At 38.3% G+C, this 18,330-nt stretch overlaps 1 protein-coding gene across 11 annotated transcripts in view; it reads left to right on the top strand.

The window, feature by feature from the left end:
- LOC116783156 overlaps window positions 1-18,330 on the top strand; it is a 288,803-nt gene that overhangs the window by 147,574 nt on the left and 122,899 nt on the right. For 5 of the 11 annotated variants that reach the window (XM_032680486.1, XM_032680484.1, XM_032680483.1 and 2 more), the window contains one exon: window positions 3,001-3,057. In XM_032680486.1, the coding sequence (XP_032536377.1) occupies window positions 3,001-3,057 (57 nt within the window). Of the gene's footprint in view, window positions 1-3,000; window positions 3,058-10,481; window positions 10,592-18,330 lie in introns of those variants that run through there. The other 6 variants (XR_004355498.1, XR_004355495.1, XR_004355496.1 and 3 more) reach the window with 3 other exon arrangements.

The following is an 18,330-nucleotide window of genomic DNA, read 5'->3' as shown; positions in this document are numbered from 1 at the left end:
CTTTTTTGGATTTGTGATGTTGGATGGGACATCCCTGCCTTACCCTTCAGTATCTGTTCATGGCCCTCCTGTCCATGAATTTTTCCTTTAGCCTGAACTATCTGGAAGTTAATCCTTTTGGTATTTTTGTCCAAGGAATGAAGTTGAGTTTTGGTTTCTGAGTTTTGGTTTCTGAGAACGAAGTAGGATTACAAGTACTCGTAGTTAGTTCTGCTATGGTAAATAACTCAGTTTTGAATTGTTCATGCTCGTGTTCAGCAATCTTCCAGATATTCTGTAATTTGTATTTAGTTTGGGTTTGGATGAAAACTTTCACCAGTTATCCCCTCTCATAAGGAATTTTGTCTAAACACTTGTGTCACATGAAGAATTGTTCAAATGCTTGTATGTAAACAGGATTGGTGAGACGTGAAGAAAATCTTCATGACTGTGTACTGGCCAAATCAAAACTCTCAAAATATCCAGTCCAGCCTGTTACTTGCTGCAAAAACTGGGATAAACTTATTTATCTCTACTAACACTTCCCTCTCAAAGCAAAGAAACGGTGGTATAGTGGTTACACTTTTCCCATTTTATAGCTCATATTTGGAGGATTTAAGGTAAATTCTTAAGATTCAAAAGCAGTAAATTTTTAAATATTAATCCTCTGTGAGACCATATAGTACAGTAACTACATTGATTTGTCTATGGAGGTGAGAGAGAGTATCAAATTCCTTCTGATTTTAATTTGTTCTTTGTGAAGCAAAATTCTGTAATTATTCCATTAGAGAAGATGATAGAAATACATATTTGCATCTGTTTGTTTGATTTTAATGTTTAACTTTTACTATTCAAATTTTTCAAGCATCTTGCTTAGAAGATGTAGTTTAGGAGCTTTGATAGAGATGTACTGCCAAAAAGCATCCACCTACTTCCCCAAGTCTACATCCTTTTATTTTATCAAAATTCAGCATTTTGTTTTCATCGCTGAATGTTACTACAATCTGATTTCCTAAAATAGCTCTTGCTCATATGCCAGACTAGAATAACAATTGTCAAATGGTAATTCTGTCAAATCATTATACAAGCACTTGATTTATAGAGGAAATTGTGCCACCTTTAGTTACTGTGGGTTTTAAAGGCCTACTAGAAGAGCCATTTTCAATATGCCGTTCAAAAGTGCCATCAATGAATAATCCAGAGAAAACTTCACAACTGGGAGAGTGTGAGGAATATAAATAGGATGGAAGTCTGAAAACTTAGTTATATATGTGGTTAAGATTACTTCTGCTATTATCTGATATCTCAAGATTTTTAAAAAGGAAATGAAGGATTATATTAATAAACAACACAAATAAGCTGTTCATAGATCTCTCCAACTGAGGTATTTGTTTAGACATGGTCAGTGAAGAGTATTTCTAGGACACAACAGATTTCACCCAGTCAGAATCTCTAAAAACAGGTCAGATGAATCATGCTGTGAAATGTCTCTCTAATTCTAGGATGGCCTGCAGTGACTAGCTCAGAGATGCTGCTTAAAACTCGGTAAGATGAATTTAATCCAAAATGACTGCGGTCCCAATGATCTGATATGTCTATAGATGATGTTTATGCCAGTTAAAAATGTACCAACTTAGACCTTTCAGGTAATTAAATAAAATGATTAATGCCTCCATAAGAGGCAGCACAACAACCTCCCTGGGAATACTGCCAAGCATTCAGGGTACCCAGGTATGGGAAGCATGAACTTAGGTGTAACAAACAGAGAAATGAGAGTAAAACAAATAGGGGGAAGGGAAAGGTTATTGTGAGGATACTAAAACCTTTATTTCTCTTGAGTAAAGTAAAGGCCAAGAGAAAAGGTACGCTGTGTGGAGAGGACAACTGTGAGTTAAGGAGAACAATTATCTAATCTGAAGAACAGAGCTGGGGCAGAAATAATTGGCAGAAAATCAGACTGGAAGTCAGAATATTTCCAGCCATCAAAGCAGTAGTGTTCTGAAGGAGTCTCCCAAGAAGGTGGTCAGGTTTTGTTTTTCCACACACGTCTAACTGTTTGCAAGCTGGAAAATGATACATTTATGAAAGGAATGTGAAACACGGTTGCCTCCGATAGCAGGAGCCTGGACTTGAAATGCCACCACTTTGATCCTAGAAGGGGATGAACATGCATGACTGCACTTATTGAAGTGACAGTAATTATGCTGTAGATATGCCTATACTATCAATGTGAATATGTTGTGGTGCTTCTTTAAACTTGTAATTAATACTAATTGAGCTCTGAGAAACTGAAGGGTTCCTCGTTTAAAAATCTTGCGCTTTTGCTGAGTGTAACAAGTTTGCTAACGTGGAGTTTTTCAAGAAGAGGGATAAGTTAATGAAAGGAAAGCACTGCATGTGATATGTTGATAACAAACAGCTCAAAGCACTTCTTACTGTGTAAGCTAAACATATTTTCCCAGCATAGTGCTTCTGCTACACATGTTTTCCCTTGGTATTGTATTTGCTGTGCTAGACATGTGATTGTAGATTAATACTTTCCCTAAATATTCTGCTAAACACAACTTTGTGTCTGCTGTGAAGAAGTTAGCTCAAATGAGAAAAATTATAAGTTTTGTGCATAAATGCAAGCTGGTTGGCATGAAATAAAAGTCATAAAATCGTGACTTTATTAGCTTGCATAGGTCAGTAGCCAGCTGAGTGTCCAGCCAGCAAGAGTGCTCCCAGTTTGTGACGTGCTGAAAGGCTGTGGGGTCTGCAAGACAGATGTCGTGGTACCATCTTATTTTGTCGCTTCAGCTGCTGGTATATGACAATTCCCATAAATTTTTTAACGTGTTGAAGTTCATCAAGCCTTGAAAAAAAAAAAGATTCATCTTTTTTGTCTTTAGATTTTGTAATTCTGGGAGATAACATTATGTCTTTCTTTGAAACGGGGTTAATTTTAAAATACGGGTGAAACTCAACTAGTTTATTGCGTGAGTCCTGTATCCTTGTTCTGATGCCCTTCATCTTTTCCAGGTGTTCAGCTACCATTCTGTCTCAGCAGGACTGTGTTTGCCACTTCATGAGCTGCAGGTAAGCCCCAAGACCATTACCCAAAGTTTCAGAATCCCAGTCACCCAGTGCACATGGGGCCATGGGCAGTGCTGAGGTTCTCCATCCCATGGTGGCTTTCCCAGGATGGGGAGGAGACCCCCCTTCTGTGTTTGAAATGGCTCCCAAGGAGCTCAGTCATGGTCCTTCTCCTCACAGCACAGGGCTGTGTTTCAAATCAGAATGTGCCATTGGACCATGTAGTTTAAACTCATAAGTTTTTACATTTTGTGCTGTCACTCCCTTGTATTTTGTCTTTGAAGCACGAAATTATTTATTTAATCACTATTTATCTTTATAGCAAGAATGCTTAATTCCTGAAATAAACTATCAGAATTTGTTTCTTTTACCTAATTTAAATTTGACCAGCTTTAGCTTTGAGCCATAGATGGTATTTTTTTTCCTGTAATCACTGCTACATATTTGTTCAAGTCAACTAAAATAGATCTGATATCTCTTAAAAATTTCACTGTAACACGTTGCCCGGTATCCAGTAGTAGTGGCTCTTCCTTTACCTGTATTTTTTCCCCATATCCTTTTCAAAATACACAGAATTTTTCTAAACGTGACTGTAGGATTACTACTGATACTGCAGTTGGAGGAAAAAGCAGTTGCCTGTCACTCCTACTTCACCAGCACTTTGAACATCATGGGGTTGTGCTAAACTTTTTATGCTGGGCCCTTGTGTTGAACAGTGGACCCCTGTGCTTTACTCTGTTCCCTTCAACAATGACTCACTTGGTTTCTCTTTCTGATCTAAGGATGGATTTTGAGTGCATGGTTGTTCACACAGGTTTGCATTTTCCAGTTCAAACCATTTTGGACAGGCTCATACTCAAAATTCTTTCATATCTTTACTTTTCCTCTCCCTTCAGATGTTAGGAATGAGTTTTATGGTAGGTTCTACTCATACTCCCAGCTTATGTGAATGTGCAATCTCAGAAGAATATCAAGCCATAATGAAAAATTTACGGAAAAGTCTTTTGAATTATACTGTATCCAGAGATTATCTTCAGTTAAAATGACACTAATTTGGGCTGCTGGTGGTCTAGTACACATCCATGTGAATGGGTTTTTACCTTTTTGGTTTATTTAGAGGAGCTGGCTATTAAAAGTGAAATATATACTAATATTAGCCGTAAGTGTGAAAAACAAGTCTGCCTGACTGCTTAATGTTTAATCAGTAGAAAGTAGGCATATCACTGTGTTCTTGAAAAACAGTGTTTCACCAGCCTATTTCAGCTGGAGCAGGTGGCAGAGGCCTAGCTTTTTGCATACAGTGGCATTCCTAAAGCCAGGCCTGATAGCCACACTTAGGCTTTCCTTCTCTCTCTTCCCAAAGGCTTCACAATCATATTTTCTTTCCCTCCTGCTTATGTTTCCTCCTTCTATTGCGAATCTTTTGTTAAGGTCTTGGTTCCTTTCTTTCTTTTTTTTTTGTGTGTCTGAGACCAGTTTCTTTTTTGCCATTGTTGTTTTACCTCAATCTTCTGTTTATCCATAAAGACTGGATAATTTTTTTGCTTTATTTTTGTGACCTTTTTTTAACATTACCATACTTATCTGTTTTGTATATCTGGAGAAAATTTTGCTCCACTTTGTCTTTCTGCTGAAAAAGAGATCATGAAACTAAGAAAGGATCTTGAATCCCTGCCTGTAGGATGGTGGAAGCCAGCTGTCCAAACAGACTGTGTATTTTGTCATAAATTTATTGGAGGATGAGTGTGTTTTATTAATAAGAATGTGCACTTTTGATATTATCTTTGCAGTCAGAATAGAGATGCATAAAAACACAGTTAATAATTCTGAATACTAATATTAAAAGTATAGGAGCGAAGTCCTCTTTTTATAATGTAGGACATTTTGTTCTGGAAAATTGCTTTTAAAAAATGGGAGAAGTTAAAGACATAAAAAGAGGAATAATAATCTTTTGGCTAGAATCAATGATTAGTTGCTTCTAAAGCTGGATATCCTACAGAGCAGTCCCCATCCACTAGACTACATTCTTTTATGATGCCTGGACTATGTTGAGAAAACTTTCTTGCTTTTTCCAGTAGGAGCAATTGTCAGCTCCCACGTTAAAGGCGATTTAGCCTGTATGTAATATAGTATGTACTGCCTGCAATATTTTTGCAGTAGATGTTACCTTAAGAAATCTGCACACTGAATATTTTTGTCAAACAATTATGCACAAGGCTTTTTCCATTTCCACCCTTTTTTGGAGTCCTTTAGTCTTTTTAACTGTTAGCATGTACTGTAAAAGTCTGTTTATTATGTGATTGAAGGTTACTCGATTATTTCTGTTTGGAAATTATTCTTGGAAAAAGGCAATGACTGGGAATAACACCTGCACTTCTCGAATTTGAGAAAATTACAGTATACTGAAAAAAACCCCTATGAAATGATATCTGTTTAAAAAAAAAAAAATCGAAACAACTTTATAGGATACACTGATCAGTGTTGAACTTAACTGGTAGTACAACACTTCATCCTACAGTTTGTCATTAAATAGAAGGAAACTGGAATAGCTCTACTCTACATGTAGATAGATATTCCATCTTAAGGAAAATCCCAAATATAAGGAATGCCATTGTTTGCTGCGCATGTGGTGACTGGTTATATTAAGTTGAAGTTACTGCCATCTGGTGGGCAAAGCAGTGTTATATCCCAATAGTTGGAAGCAATTCTGTTAGGGTTATGTTCTCTGTGTGTGTGTGAATACCGTGTGTGCCTCTGTGTGTGTATATATACAGACACACCTATACAGATATCGATATAGATATATTTAATATGAGCATTTGGTTGCTGATTTTAAAAGAATTTTCAGATATTCAGTCATACAGAATGGCCTGCTGAATTGGAGATTAATTGAGGGTAGAGAAATGTAGGAAAGAAAATAAGGAAAACGTAAGAGGCAGAGCAGACAGAGATGTGAAATATGTGCTGTGGTACTGCCAGTGTGCCCACACTTCCGGTCTGGATTAACATAGAGAATCATGTCTTCAGAATATTTCTTTGTACTTTGTACAGCTGGAGATCTTGCAGTTTGTGCAGTGTTTCATGTAACACTTCCTATCATATAATAGAATCACAGAATGGCCTGAGTTGGAAGGAACTTAGTTCCAGTCCCTGTGCCATGGGCAGGGACACCTTCCACTAGACCAGGTTGCTCAAAGCCTCATCGAACCTGCTCTTGAACACTTCCAGGGATGGGGCATCCTCAGCTTCTCTGGGCAACCTGTGCAGGTGCTTTACCACCCTCAAAGCAAAGAACTTCCTGCCAATATCTAATCTAACCCTACTCTCTTTCGGTTTGAAGCCATTCCCCCTTGTCCTGTCACTACAGACCCTTGTAAATAGTCCCTCTCAGTCTTTCTTGTTGGCTCCCTTCAGGTACTGCACACCACAATTAGGTCACCTCAAAGCCTTTTCTTTTCCAGGCTGAACAATCCCAATTCTCTCAACCTTTCCTCAAAAGAGAGGTGTTCCATCCCTCTAATCAACTTGGTGACCTTCTCTGGACTCTGTGTTAGAGATGACCACTAATTATTGCTGCAAAAACATCTGTGCAGTTTCTGCCTTATGCCTCCATTCCTTGCTTACGTTTTCTCTTTGCTGCACTAAGTTTGCTCCTCCTTGAGTCTTGACATGTACTTGTGTTAACTATTGTCTGATTCCTGAGGGATCAGCCCAATAGGAATGGATTTGCATGAGTGGTGCACCAGGGGAGTCTGTGGGGCATTTTACACACATTAAATCATTCATGTTTTCTCAAGGAGCTAACACTCTTATGTTAGATGTACCCGTGCAGTGAATGATAGGTAAAGTGGTAAGTGAAGCAAGATTCAGTTGTGGGAGACAGTGTCAGGTGTCTATCTTTAGTAAGAAGTTACTCAGTAACCATGTGAGAATAACAATAGTGTCCAGAATTTGTTCTTATTTCATTGGTGTGCTGTCTGAAGACTCCAAATAAGATTAGGTCTACTTTGTGTACAAATATTAAATTGCTTTTGTGCTTGTCATATACTGTGCTTTCTTTCGGTGGAGAGCAGTAGAAGTGATCCTTTGCTTTTGATATGCAGAAAAAATTGCTGTTTTCTCTACTATTATGTTCGTATCAAAAGTGTATCTTTAACTGGCATCTTCTCATGCTCAGAGTCAAGGAAAAGTTAGGGAGATCCAAGAGTACCTTGGGGTGCGTAGTGGTGCGATCGGATCTCCAATTTGGATTGGTCAAATCCAAAGCCCTCCAGGTGCATTGATTAGCCTCTGATGGCATCCCAGCTGCCACTGTGCCAGAGCTGAGGCTGGCCAAGGTAAGGCTACAGGAGGCATACATGGCTTCAATGTTGTTCCTTGACAGTCTCTGGGCCCTCAGTGGCACGTGATTGATGACGAACATGAGACACAAGATTTGAGTGGAGCTGAGATCCCTGGATTCTGAGTCCTGCTGATTTCAGGTCACTGAGGAGACTTGCTTCAGGCACTCATGAACATTGTGCCTTGTGCTGAATTGGAAAGGCAAGAATCAGTGGCAAAGTAGTATTAGATTCCTCTTTAAAGGGATAGCTAAGTGCTGCCACCCTATACTTTATTGCAACATGTGTATTGTTCTAATGACATCCTCTCTGTTGTCTTTACTTTTTTTTTTTTGTGGGGAGGGACCCTTGCTTTGGTGGGCTTTCTGATGCTGTAGTCTACAGAATATTTTTTCTTTGGCTGCTTACTGGCCTTAACAGGGACATCAGAGTCTTGCTGAGTGCTTGTCTGACTGCATCTTACATTCTAGACAACTAACTTGAATTGCAGGAGCTCATCTGTTTGATAAGATTTGGGGTTCTGCTTAATTTATAGGTGGGTTTTTCATTCCTGTCTTATACAGAGCATCTTATGAGGAGATTCTTGGTTTATACATTTACAAAGTGATGGGTCAAGCCCAGGTTGTAGGCAAGCCACATTCTTTTTGCTCTCATATCTGAAAACAAATTCTGGTTACAAATCCACATGTGAAGAGGCCTTATGATTTCATGAATTCTTTCATCCTTGAATCTAATTAAGCAAAAAACCTAATGATATTGACTTTATGTCAAGTGTGGTTTCAGAAAAAGATACTTCTCATCTCTCATAATTCTTGTTTATTTTGTTTAAAATTCTTTTTCACTTGGTTGGTTTTTGCTGCCTGTTGTAGTTTTTTTGTTTGTATTTTGTCTTTCTCCTTTTTCTGAACTCTCTAGGAGCCAGAATCCTGCCCAGATAACATCTGTCAAAAGGAAAACCATTAACCTTGTAATCCTGTCATTCTGCTTTCAAGACTACATTGCACATGCAGGTGTCTGATTTCTTCATACGTTTTAGAGGAAGTACTTTTTCATGACTTTGCAATGTAATTGCCTAATTGTTTTTCAAGGAGACAGACAGTTTTCACACAGTAGGACTCGTCCTGGAAAGGTTTAATGGTTAGAGTGGTGGGGGATACATGACCACGTATTATGTGAGTGCTTCGAACGCAAGCCCACAGCCTGAACCATCCAGTGCAAAGATCTCTCTCTGACTTGGTCCAGTTAGCACAAGACTGTGGAACAGCTTTCAGAAGGAAAATAAGCCCTGATTCTTTCTTCCATCCTTCAACTCAACATGTTGTTTATGCTGTTGATAGAAGCACCTAAGCTGATTTTTTCTTGATTACAAAACTGGCTGCTTTTTATTTTCACTACTGCTGGTAAAATGACCAGCAGTGAAGCATTCTTAGAAATCCTGGTGGCACTGAGATGCAAGATTTCTGGAATATATTTTTCTTTTTGTCTACCAGTGTATTTTTTCATTTTTCTCTCTCTTTCCCCCTTTTCTCTTGTTCCTATATAGCTTGACATATTTATTTATAATCCCCTGGGATTAATAAGCAGTTTGATAGCTAGAAAGTAATTGGTCTCTGTGCTTAGGATAACTGAACTGTAAGAGAAGCTTTTGTAGTGAAAGATGAAATAATACAAGACAAGGTTAGAAGGATGTATCTTCTGAACCAAAAATGACCATCTTCTAGAGTGTCTGTTAAGGTGGGATAGAGTTATAGATGTTATATGATATGAATTATTCATTTGAGTATGGAATGCATTGCAGCACCTCAAATTTCACCTCTTTAAATCAAAACTTATTATACACATGTCCTTACTCAATGAGTTGATACAGAAATGAGTGAATCCAGCTCTTTGAGTTCATTATGAAGGAAATCAAAACTGAGCACCACAGTGATCACAGCTCGTGTTGAAATTCTATGAGCATGTAGATGTTCCTCTCCAGGAGCACTCTGATCGATGTGATATTTCTATTTGATATTTAAATCTCCATTCTTGAAAATGTTCAGGACATGACTAGACAAGCTACTTGCAAAACCTGCCCTTAGACCTGCTTCAGCAGGGAATCAGATTAGATGATTCTTAGATCTTCATTAATGGTGTAGTCATAAATGAAGGGATTGAGTGCACTCCCAGCAAATTTGCAGATGCCACCAAGCTTAGGAGTGTGGTTGACACACCTGAAGGACTCGATGCCACCTATAGGGACCTGGGTAAGCTCAAGAAGTGGGCCCATGGAAATCTCATGAGGTTTCACAAGACCAAGTGCAAGGTGCTGCACCTGGGTTGGGGCAACACCCGGTACCAATCCAGGCTGGGGGATGAACAGATCCAGAGCAGCCCTGCTGAGAAGGACTTGGGGGTGCTGGTGGGTGAGAGGCTGGACATGACCCAGCCATGTGCACTGGGAGCCCAGAAACCCCCCGTGTCCTGGGCTACATCCAAAGCAGTGTGGGCAGCAGGGGAGGGAGGGGATTCTACCCCTCTGCTCTGCTCTGCTGAGACCCCACCTGCAGTGCTACCTCCAGCTCTGGGGTCCCCAGCACAGCAAGGACACGGACCTGTTGGAGTGAGTCCAGAGGAGGCCACCAAGATGATTAGATGGATGGAGCACCTCTGCTATGAGGAAAGACTGAGAGAATTGGGGTCGTTCAGCCTGGAAAAGAAAATACTTTGGGATGACCTGATTGTAGCCTTCCAGTACCTGAAGGGAGCCTACAAGGAAGATGAAGATAGAGTTTTTGCAAGAGTCTGTGGTGACAGAACAAAGGGGAATGGCTTCAAACTGGAAGACAGTAGGTTTAGATTAGATATGAGGAAAAAATCCTTTACTGTAAGAGTGGTGAGGTACTGGAACAAGTTTTGCAGAAAAGGTGTGGCTGCCCCATTCCTTGAAGTCTCCAAGGCAGGCTAAGTAGAGCTCTGAGAAATGTGGTCTAGTGGAAGGTGTCCCTGTCCATGGCAGGGCCGTTGGCACTAGGTGACCTTTAGGGTTCCTTCCAACCCAGGCCATTCTATGATTCTGTGACTTCGGCATCCCTTCCAAGCTCATTTATTCTGTGGTTCCTTGATATGAAAGCTAGATTTCTAGATACAAGATATTCCCAAAGAATAGAGATTTCATTACAAGATCATACTTCTTATCTTGAAGATGATGAATGAATGTGAGTTTTAAAAAATTAACCTAATTTTGAGGTAGACAATCACTATAATGAATTCAGTTTATGAACACTGGAAATTTTTAGATGCTTTATAAAGCTTGTCTCCTGAGCCTTTCTAAGGACTGTTTGGGATGGTGGGAACCACTTCCTATGGAAATTGAAGTGCGAGGCACAACTCTTTTACATAGCTGTGTCTCTGACACAAACATAGAAGTACATGTATGTATTTATTAAAATAATAAAATAAAAGGAACCTTATCAAGACATTTATATTTTAGACTTAGTTTCCCCCTTAGGGAAATAGGAAATGATCCAACTATGGCAGACACTACTTCTAGCTTTTATTAGACTGCTGAGGGTACTTTGATAGCCCAGTGCTAAAGGCAGTAAAAAGACTATACTTCTAATAGAATACTAAATAATTTTAATGGTGCTTTGTTGTTTTTTAAAGCAAAACAATTTAAATATCTTATAACTTTCAGACTACCAGTGCTTTATTTTAAAATCTTGCGTGTTAACAATCTGAAGATCAGTAAAATGCAAACAATACTTTCTGAAATTCTTGTGCCGTCATCTAGTTTAGAGGGAACACCCTCTCTCTGGGGTAGAAAAGTAATTCAGTCTAGGACACTAAGCAATTTTGGCTTCTCTTGAACAAATATCTCAAGTAAAACAAACTTTTGTACGTTTCATGCTGTTCTTACTCCTATATACCGAGGGAACTTCAAAACTTATTCAGGTTAGTTGAATTCAAGGAGCTGACATGTAAGATGATATGATGTTTCCTTCAGATGGGGTTAGATTAAGTTTTGGGGAAAATCAGTTTCAATGACATGCCAGCATGTTGGTATTCCTTTTCCTAGTGTGATGTCCTTCCGTTTAGAGAGGGGTGCACAACTGATCTGCAAAAAAGCTGACACATCCTGTCTTTCAATTTAGTCTTGGCTGATAACAAAGAAACATCAATGAGCTTAATTTATGTATAACTTAACTTGATCAGCTACAAAAATTAATATCTTTTGCAGTGAGTAGACAAGATGGACAACTGAGCTACAGTTACGATTCAGTATTTTGTTGTCATTCAGTTTTTGGATTAATCACGACACAAGTACAGAGCCAGCTTGGGCCCATGTTTTTCTACCTTAGATCTCAGTGCTACATTAATGTGGTTAAAACCATCTTTAATCCACAAACAGATTAGCTACTTTCATGCATAAACTGTGTATGAACCAAACAGGCTCCATGCAGACTTAATTTGAACCTCCCCAAATCCATTTTCCTGGATGAGGAATGCAGAAAATAGGTGCAGAGTCAAGTCCAACAGCTATTATCAGTTTGGACTTGGTGTCAACTGTCCCAAACCCACAGTGAATCTATTTGCAGTTGCTATCACTTCCTCCTGCTCCATTTCCAAAAGGTGATATTAGGTCAGGTTTTGCGAACATGGAAGCACTGAGAGGCAGCACTGGGCTAGAGCTGGTAAACTCCAGGAGATCAGACTTCAGTGCAAAGCCTTTTCTCTGCACTCCTTTAACAGCACATGAGCACTCAATAACTCGAGCACAGCACTAACCCCACACTGGCAGAGTGTTTGAACTGTGAGGTGGGTTCCTGGCCCTCCAGGGCAGCGCTGTGCTGGGAGGGATGCAGAGCTTTGCTGCATCACATCCAGCTGTGTGGAGCTACACCTTGGTCTTGTGTTCTCTCTGAAACTATCCGTATTACCTCTGCTTCATTTGACTTCCCTGCTCTCCCTCTCCCCCAGTTTTGGGGGAATCCAATCTGCTTTTACCTTGGACAACAGAGAACTGATGATGCTGCAGTAATGAGGCAACTGGGGGCTATAGTAATGCAGTATACTTATATAATCCCTGTATTTTTCATATCTATTAATTTTAAAGGATTGATTTTAATTTTACCTGATTTATAGTTTTGCATTTAAATCTAGAATGATCTTTATGCTTCAAATCAGTATTTCATTTATGTGCTGCTTTCAAATTGCTGCACAGAAGCAGGTTTGTAACATCTTTTATCCAGGTTATATTATGGAAAGGCCTATGCTCTCATTTTTCTGAGCTTTTACTTTCCTTCAGATTACTTAACAACTTAATGGTGCTCAGAATGAGAATTACCTAGATGAACATTTAAAACATGCAAGCTTTACTTTCCCTTATGCCTTTTGTTGTTTTGTTAAGGAGTTTTTAAATCTTCTGCCCTCATTTTGGAGCAAGTGTAGTAGTTCTCTGGAATGGAGTTTCTAAGGAATTAGAGGTGGTTAGATGCAATGTTTTGAGTGTACCTGATGTGTTGGATTCACAGGTGCATGTGCATCTGTTCAAGAGGGGGATGGGGGTGGGAGGAGAGTCTGGATCCCTCAATACCAGCTACTGCTTCACATCTTAGATCCAACAGCATGACAGCACATCTCCCTTGTTTGGATCATCCCTGTACTTATTCCCCAGGAAGAAAATAATCTATTTTAGGAGAGGTGACTGGTAGGTCAGGACTGGGTCCTCTTCCTGTGCCTATCACAACACTCAGGTCATATATATGCTGTATATACACACTCCTGCTCAGATGAACCCCATTTGTTGCTTATTTCCAGAGTACTTAAGGGAGATACTTGTGCCATCCAGGGCAGCATCTGGGAACTCTCACAACTCCAGCAAAAGAAAACAGGGGATGAGCTTTGAATGTACAGAAATAGGTAGTTTGAAAAACATCAGTCTGTGAGAGGTTTGGTTTTGGTGCCCAAAATAGTTTTGATAACTTTCTACCAGTTAAACTGAAATGATACGAATGGTGCTTTTCCACACAATGATCTCATGTGTGTGTGTGTTCTGTTCTTCAGTGAAGGTTTGTGGAGTGCTTGGATAGAATAATATTTGCCAAAGAAACAACCCTTCAGAAATTAATGATAGCATGTGAAGTTTTAAGTTACCTTCAGTAAAGGAGATAAAACCTAGAGTAATAAGACCAAAAAGAAGTGCTGAAAGGCTACTTAGGCAATGATAATTGTCCTTTCTGGGCATTGAGCAATGTCTGTTCAGATTATAAATTATGTATTGTCCTCTAAAGGCTGTTTTGTAGTGAGAATATAAACAAAGATTTACCATTCAGGATTTTTTGTTTGTTTGTTTTTTAATGTGCTTTCATAGTAAAGTATGTGTATATATTATATATTAAATATATATGTGTCTACATATCAAATAGCAAAACCTTATATTTTGATGCTACTTTGAGGTTACAAAGCTGAGCACCAGAAAATAACTTGTAAGTATATGCATATGCATATCTGATAATTAACATGTAATGTAATTTTTTTAATTTATGGAATGTTTCAATGAACACTTTCTCTTCTTGTGGGTACTGTATTGACATTCAAACTTATATACAATTTCTGAATGTTCTCTGTACAAAAATATTGTTCAAAGTTCCTTTGGAGTCCATGGTTTTCATTAATTTTGCTATAGGTTTCATTTTGAGAATCTTCTTAGAAGTGATAGTTGAATATAATATCAGATGACAATTTGGGAGAAAACACATTTGTTTGTTGGGTTTTTTAGGGCTTTCAGGTCTTCCAAGAAAGGTTATATTGCTTACTGAAATTTAGTATTTTGATTTCTGAATAATCTTTAAAATTTTGTGATTTAGTTCAGCTCAGCAGAGATGAAGTGCAATGGGAGTCAGTAGAATTATTTGAAAGGTGTGTTTGCAAAGTCAACATGGTTATGCTTTAGGCTCTAACATCAGCACACTATTAAGTCTCTACAAATAAATGCCTTATCTTTTTTATTGTGTTTTGCTTTAACCACTGGTATATACCAGAGATATCATTGTCTTGTTCCAGAATGGTCTTTATTATTATTTATATGGAATTCCCACTTTGCAAAACCAAAATGAAGACTGACTGACAAAGTACATCATAAAGAAAAATGAGGAATCATTAAAAGAGTAGGACATTAGGTGAAAAATTAAGAAATTTTATAACCAAAGTAAGGTTCTTTCCCTCCTTCCTTTCATTGACAAGAAGGTCATAATGCAGAAAGAAAAGAGAATTCTAGTTTGTTTGTGTGATTTTGATGAGTTGTTTTCATGAAAGACAACTGAATTTAACGATGTGAAAAAACACAGACCTAAATGTAATTTAAATTATAATTAAACGTAGGTGGAAAAGGACATATCACTGACCATGGACTAGCATTACAAGCAGTCTGAGCAGTTGGCACAGCTCTTCTTTTATTTTTGTGGAGTTATGGTAAATAAAAATTTTAAAAAAACCTCAACATTTGCTGAGAGAGTCTCTGGTAGCAGACTAAGAATGTGGTAACAGACCAAAACATCACATAGATAAAGGCACTTGTACACTTGTAACTCCCTAACAGGACAGAAAGCTTGTGAAGTAATAGAGTTGTGCTTGGTCCAAAGCAGCAGACTGTCAGCTCAGACCCCTCTGGAGATCCTCATCAGCGAGACCTTGCCCTAGGGGGTCACCAGAGAGCTAAAAAGGAGGTCAACATGAACTGTTGGACCAGAAATATTATCTTTGCATCAAAAAAAATGGACAGATTTGAGCATATAGGTTTGTCAAAGCCAGAGAAGGATGCCATGGCATAATCAACAAATGGTATTTTGGGAACATGGGACAGGCATTTGTTTGAGGATATAGGTGGGAAAGGCCATACCTACAGCTGATGACATAAAAAGTATCCTACCTATGAAGACACAGAAGGGAATTCATTAGTCCTATTAGTGTAGGCCAGATGTTAAAGGTTTTAGAAAGATTGAAAAGGATCTTATGGAAGGGACTTCTGTGAGACAAAATCTTAAATTTTTGTTTTAGTGATGCACAGCTTGAGTCGATGGCCAGATGTTCATAGAGAGATAACTGAAAAGTAACATGAGTTTAATTTGGATGAAAGGAATGCTACTTCTAAAAGATTAAGTAGAATGGGGGATGGCATGAGTGTGTGAATTGTGCTGGCTGTCTCCATTTATACTTTACAGAAGTAAAGTGAAGTGTTGTGTACGTTTACTTTTTCACTGATGTGAGTGACATCTGGTTCAGTTTTGATTGACCTGCTTGGAAGCCAGGTGGAGTTCAAGAGACACCTAATAAAAATGGATTCATCAATACTTGTTTAAGCTAAGAAGTATTTACCCTGACTAAAAAAATGTTTATCCCTTAATGTTAGGAAGACTAGACAAGACCATGGTAGGAGAATTGTCTCCCTAAAGAGCAGATGCAATTACAAAATGAATTCTGAATAACGGTTGATGAGAGAACACACAAGATCATTTGTTTTTAAACCTTTTGTATTCACTTTGCAATCATCTTCATTCAGAGCTGTTGGGGAATGGCATAGATAGTGAGATGTGTGTCAGGACTTGGTGGCAGTTTGAAGGAAAAACAAAGCAGGTAAGTAGCAATCTGATTTACAATTAATTTTGTGTTTTCATGTAGATTAGAGAGTCCTGGTCAGAATGGGAAAAATGCCTGGTACTGACATTTATTCTTCTTTTCAAATGAAGTACAGAAGATTGCTGGATTTTTTTTCCAGACATTGTTAGTGTAAATGTTAGAGAAGAGTTGCTTGTCTATTTTCAGCAAAGCTAATTTTCCAGATCTGAGCTCTCTTGGCTTCAGCTATTGGAATTGCATACCAGATAACCACAAAAAGCACAAGAATTCAGAGTTTTATAGGAAATCAGTTCTTATTCATTTAACTGCATTTGGTTTCATTTAACTATATTTGAAAACTTTGAAGCTGAGGCTAATAGACTAGTACCAGATTTTGAATCTTGTTCATCTACATCAAACATATATAAACTATATATAAACAAATGGGTTCACTTTTCTCCTTTTTTTTTTTTTTCCTCCCTTTCTCCTCTCTCCCCTCTACTCAGTATGGCAAAATATCCGGTACTGGCAAGAATGGGAAGATTACTTCCTTGTTGTTGCTTTGCTATCCAAATTCATTCTCAACATCTAACTAAGTATGATATTCCACTGTAGCAAAGCAAGTAGCAGGCTCAACTGCTTCATTGATGCTTTTGTGTTCCTTACATTTAAGCAGATTTTCAGTATAGTTCTTTAAAAATAACTGGATTTAATTTCAGCATATATCCTTGTGTGACTATTCAGAAGGTAATTGAAGGTAGCTAAGGCTATGAGCTGCTTTTATAGCTTCCATTTCATTTACAGGGGTTTGTTTAAAGCAGTGGGCAGTACTAGTACTCAGTAATTACAGGGAGGTTGGCTTGCTAAGGGAAGTAATATAAAGACCATGCTGAAGAGACAGTACAAACTGTGAAAAGTCAATGTAAGATGTCAGTTGTATGTAAAACATTGAGTTTGTTGTGTCACTGTGCTGTGCTGTGCTATAAAATTTAGTGGGGTCACTTGCATCCTAGAAACCAGTCTTGGCATTAGTTTCTGCAGGACTCAGCCAGCTGCAGCCACCTCCAGCAAGAAAGAGGAAAAGCCTCTTGGCTGTTCTGCATGTGGGCATTAAGGACATAAATGCAGAGACTGACTGACTGAGTGGCAGATGTATTCTGGATCACTGAATTTGATGAATATTACATTGTTCCAGTTTTAGTTGTCATCTGTTCCCCATCCTATGTCTCCTCAATGTTTTCATAGATGACAAACATTGTCCAGAGGGACTTTGGAAACATATCTCATCATTGAACTTTTTGTTGAGTATAAGAGGGTAATCTGAAGCTGAGAGTGTGTTAAAGATTTCAGGATACAGTGTTTAAAAGGCATAGGTAGGAAGAATGATGAAGAGGCAGAACCAAAACAGAAAATAGGATATTTCACTCAAGCGCAGTGAAAACTTGAAACAGCAATAATGACAATCGTGGAAAAGCTGATGTTTAGAAATTAACAATCTCAGCCTGGATAACTGCATAAGATGGGGAACAAAGAGTATTTTTCTTTTCTTGGGGAAAAAGGTAGACCTGGGGCAGAAATTCATCATCTGAGGGAAATAAGTGAAAGGGAACATCGGCAACTGATAAAATGTTTTTTAAAGGCAACTGATAAAATGTTTTTTAAAGGCACCTACCTGAGCACCCTGGAAGTTTACTGTGTGCCTGATCTTCTAGACTTTTAGTGCAGGCTAGGTGTTGCTTAATTAATTTTGCTTTAATTAATAGCTTAATTAATTAAGGTATTTGTGATTTTTTTCCACCTCCATTTATATTAACTTATAGGACAGGATTATTAGACCCATTTTATTAATTTACAGAAAAACCAGAGAATGAAAGAGTCCAAGGCTAAGATCTTCACAAGTACCAACTTCCACAAGGGAAGTTTTGGGGATCTTGCTGTTTTTGTGTATCTGTGGCCCAGGACTTAGCTCATAGCTGATGAAGTGGTCTGGGCTGAAATGAGGGATTCAATCTAGATCTGCCATCTCAAGTCTGGGCTGAAATGAGGGATTCAATCTAGATCTGCCATCTCAAGTCTGGTATCATAACCACTAAGACCTCTTTTTGAGTTTTTGTTGTGTTGATCAAAAATTCTTCCTACAAAATTAATTTAAAAGTCTTAAAATTGGTGTACCATAATTGTAGCCATTTGATTTGGCATTTGTTTTCCAGATGGATTGCACTAGCATGTAGAAATTTTTGCCTAAAGACTTAATTCAAGATTATGTCCAGACATGATTAGGGAAAAAATTCCAAATGGAGATAATCAGTTTTCCAAAACAGATTCTGATTTTTTCATCTTC

The sequence above is a fragment of the Chiroxiphia lanceolata genome, chromosome 2, assembly GCF_009829145.1.
Source record: "Chiroxiphia lanceolata isolate bChiLan1 chromosome 2, bChiLan1.pri, whole genome shotgun sequence".
Taxonomy (NCBI): domain Eukaryota; kingdom Metazoa; phylum Chordata; class Aves; order Passeriformes; family Pipridae; genus Chiroxiphia; species Chiroxiphia lanceolata.
Note: the sequence above shows the minus strand (reverse complement) of the source record. Positions and strands in the feature narration are given on the sequence as shown.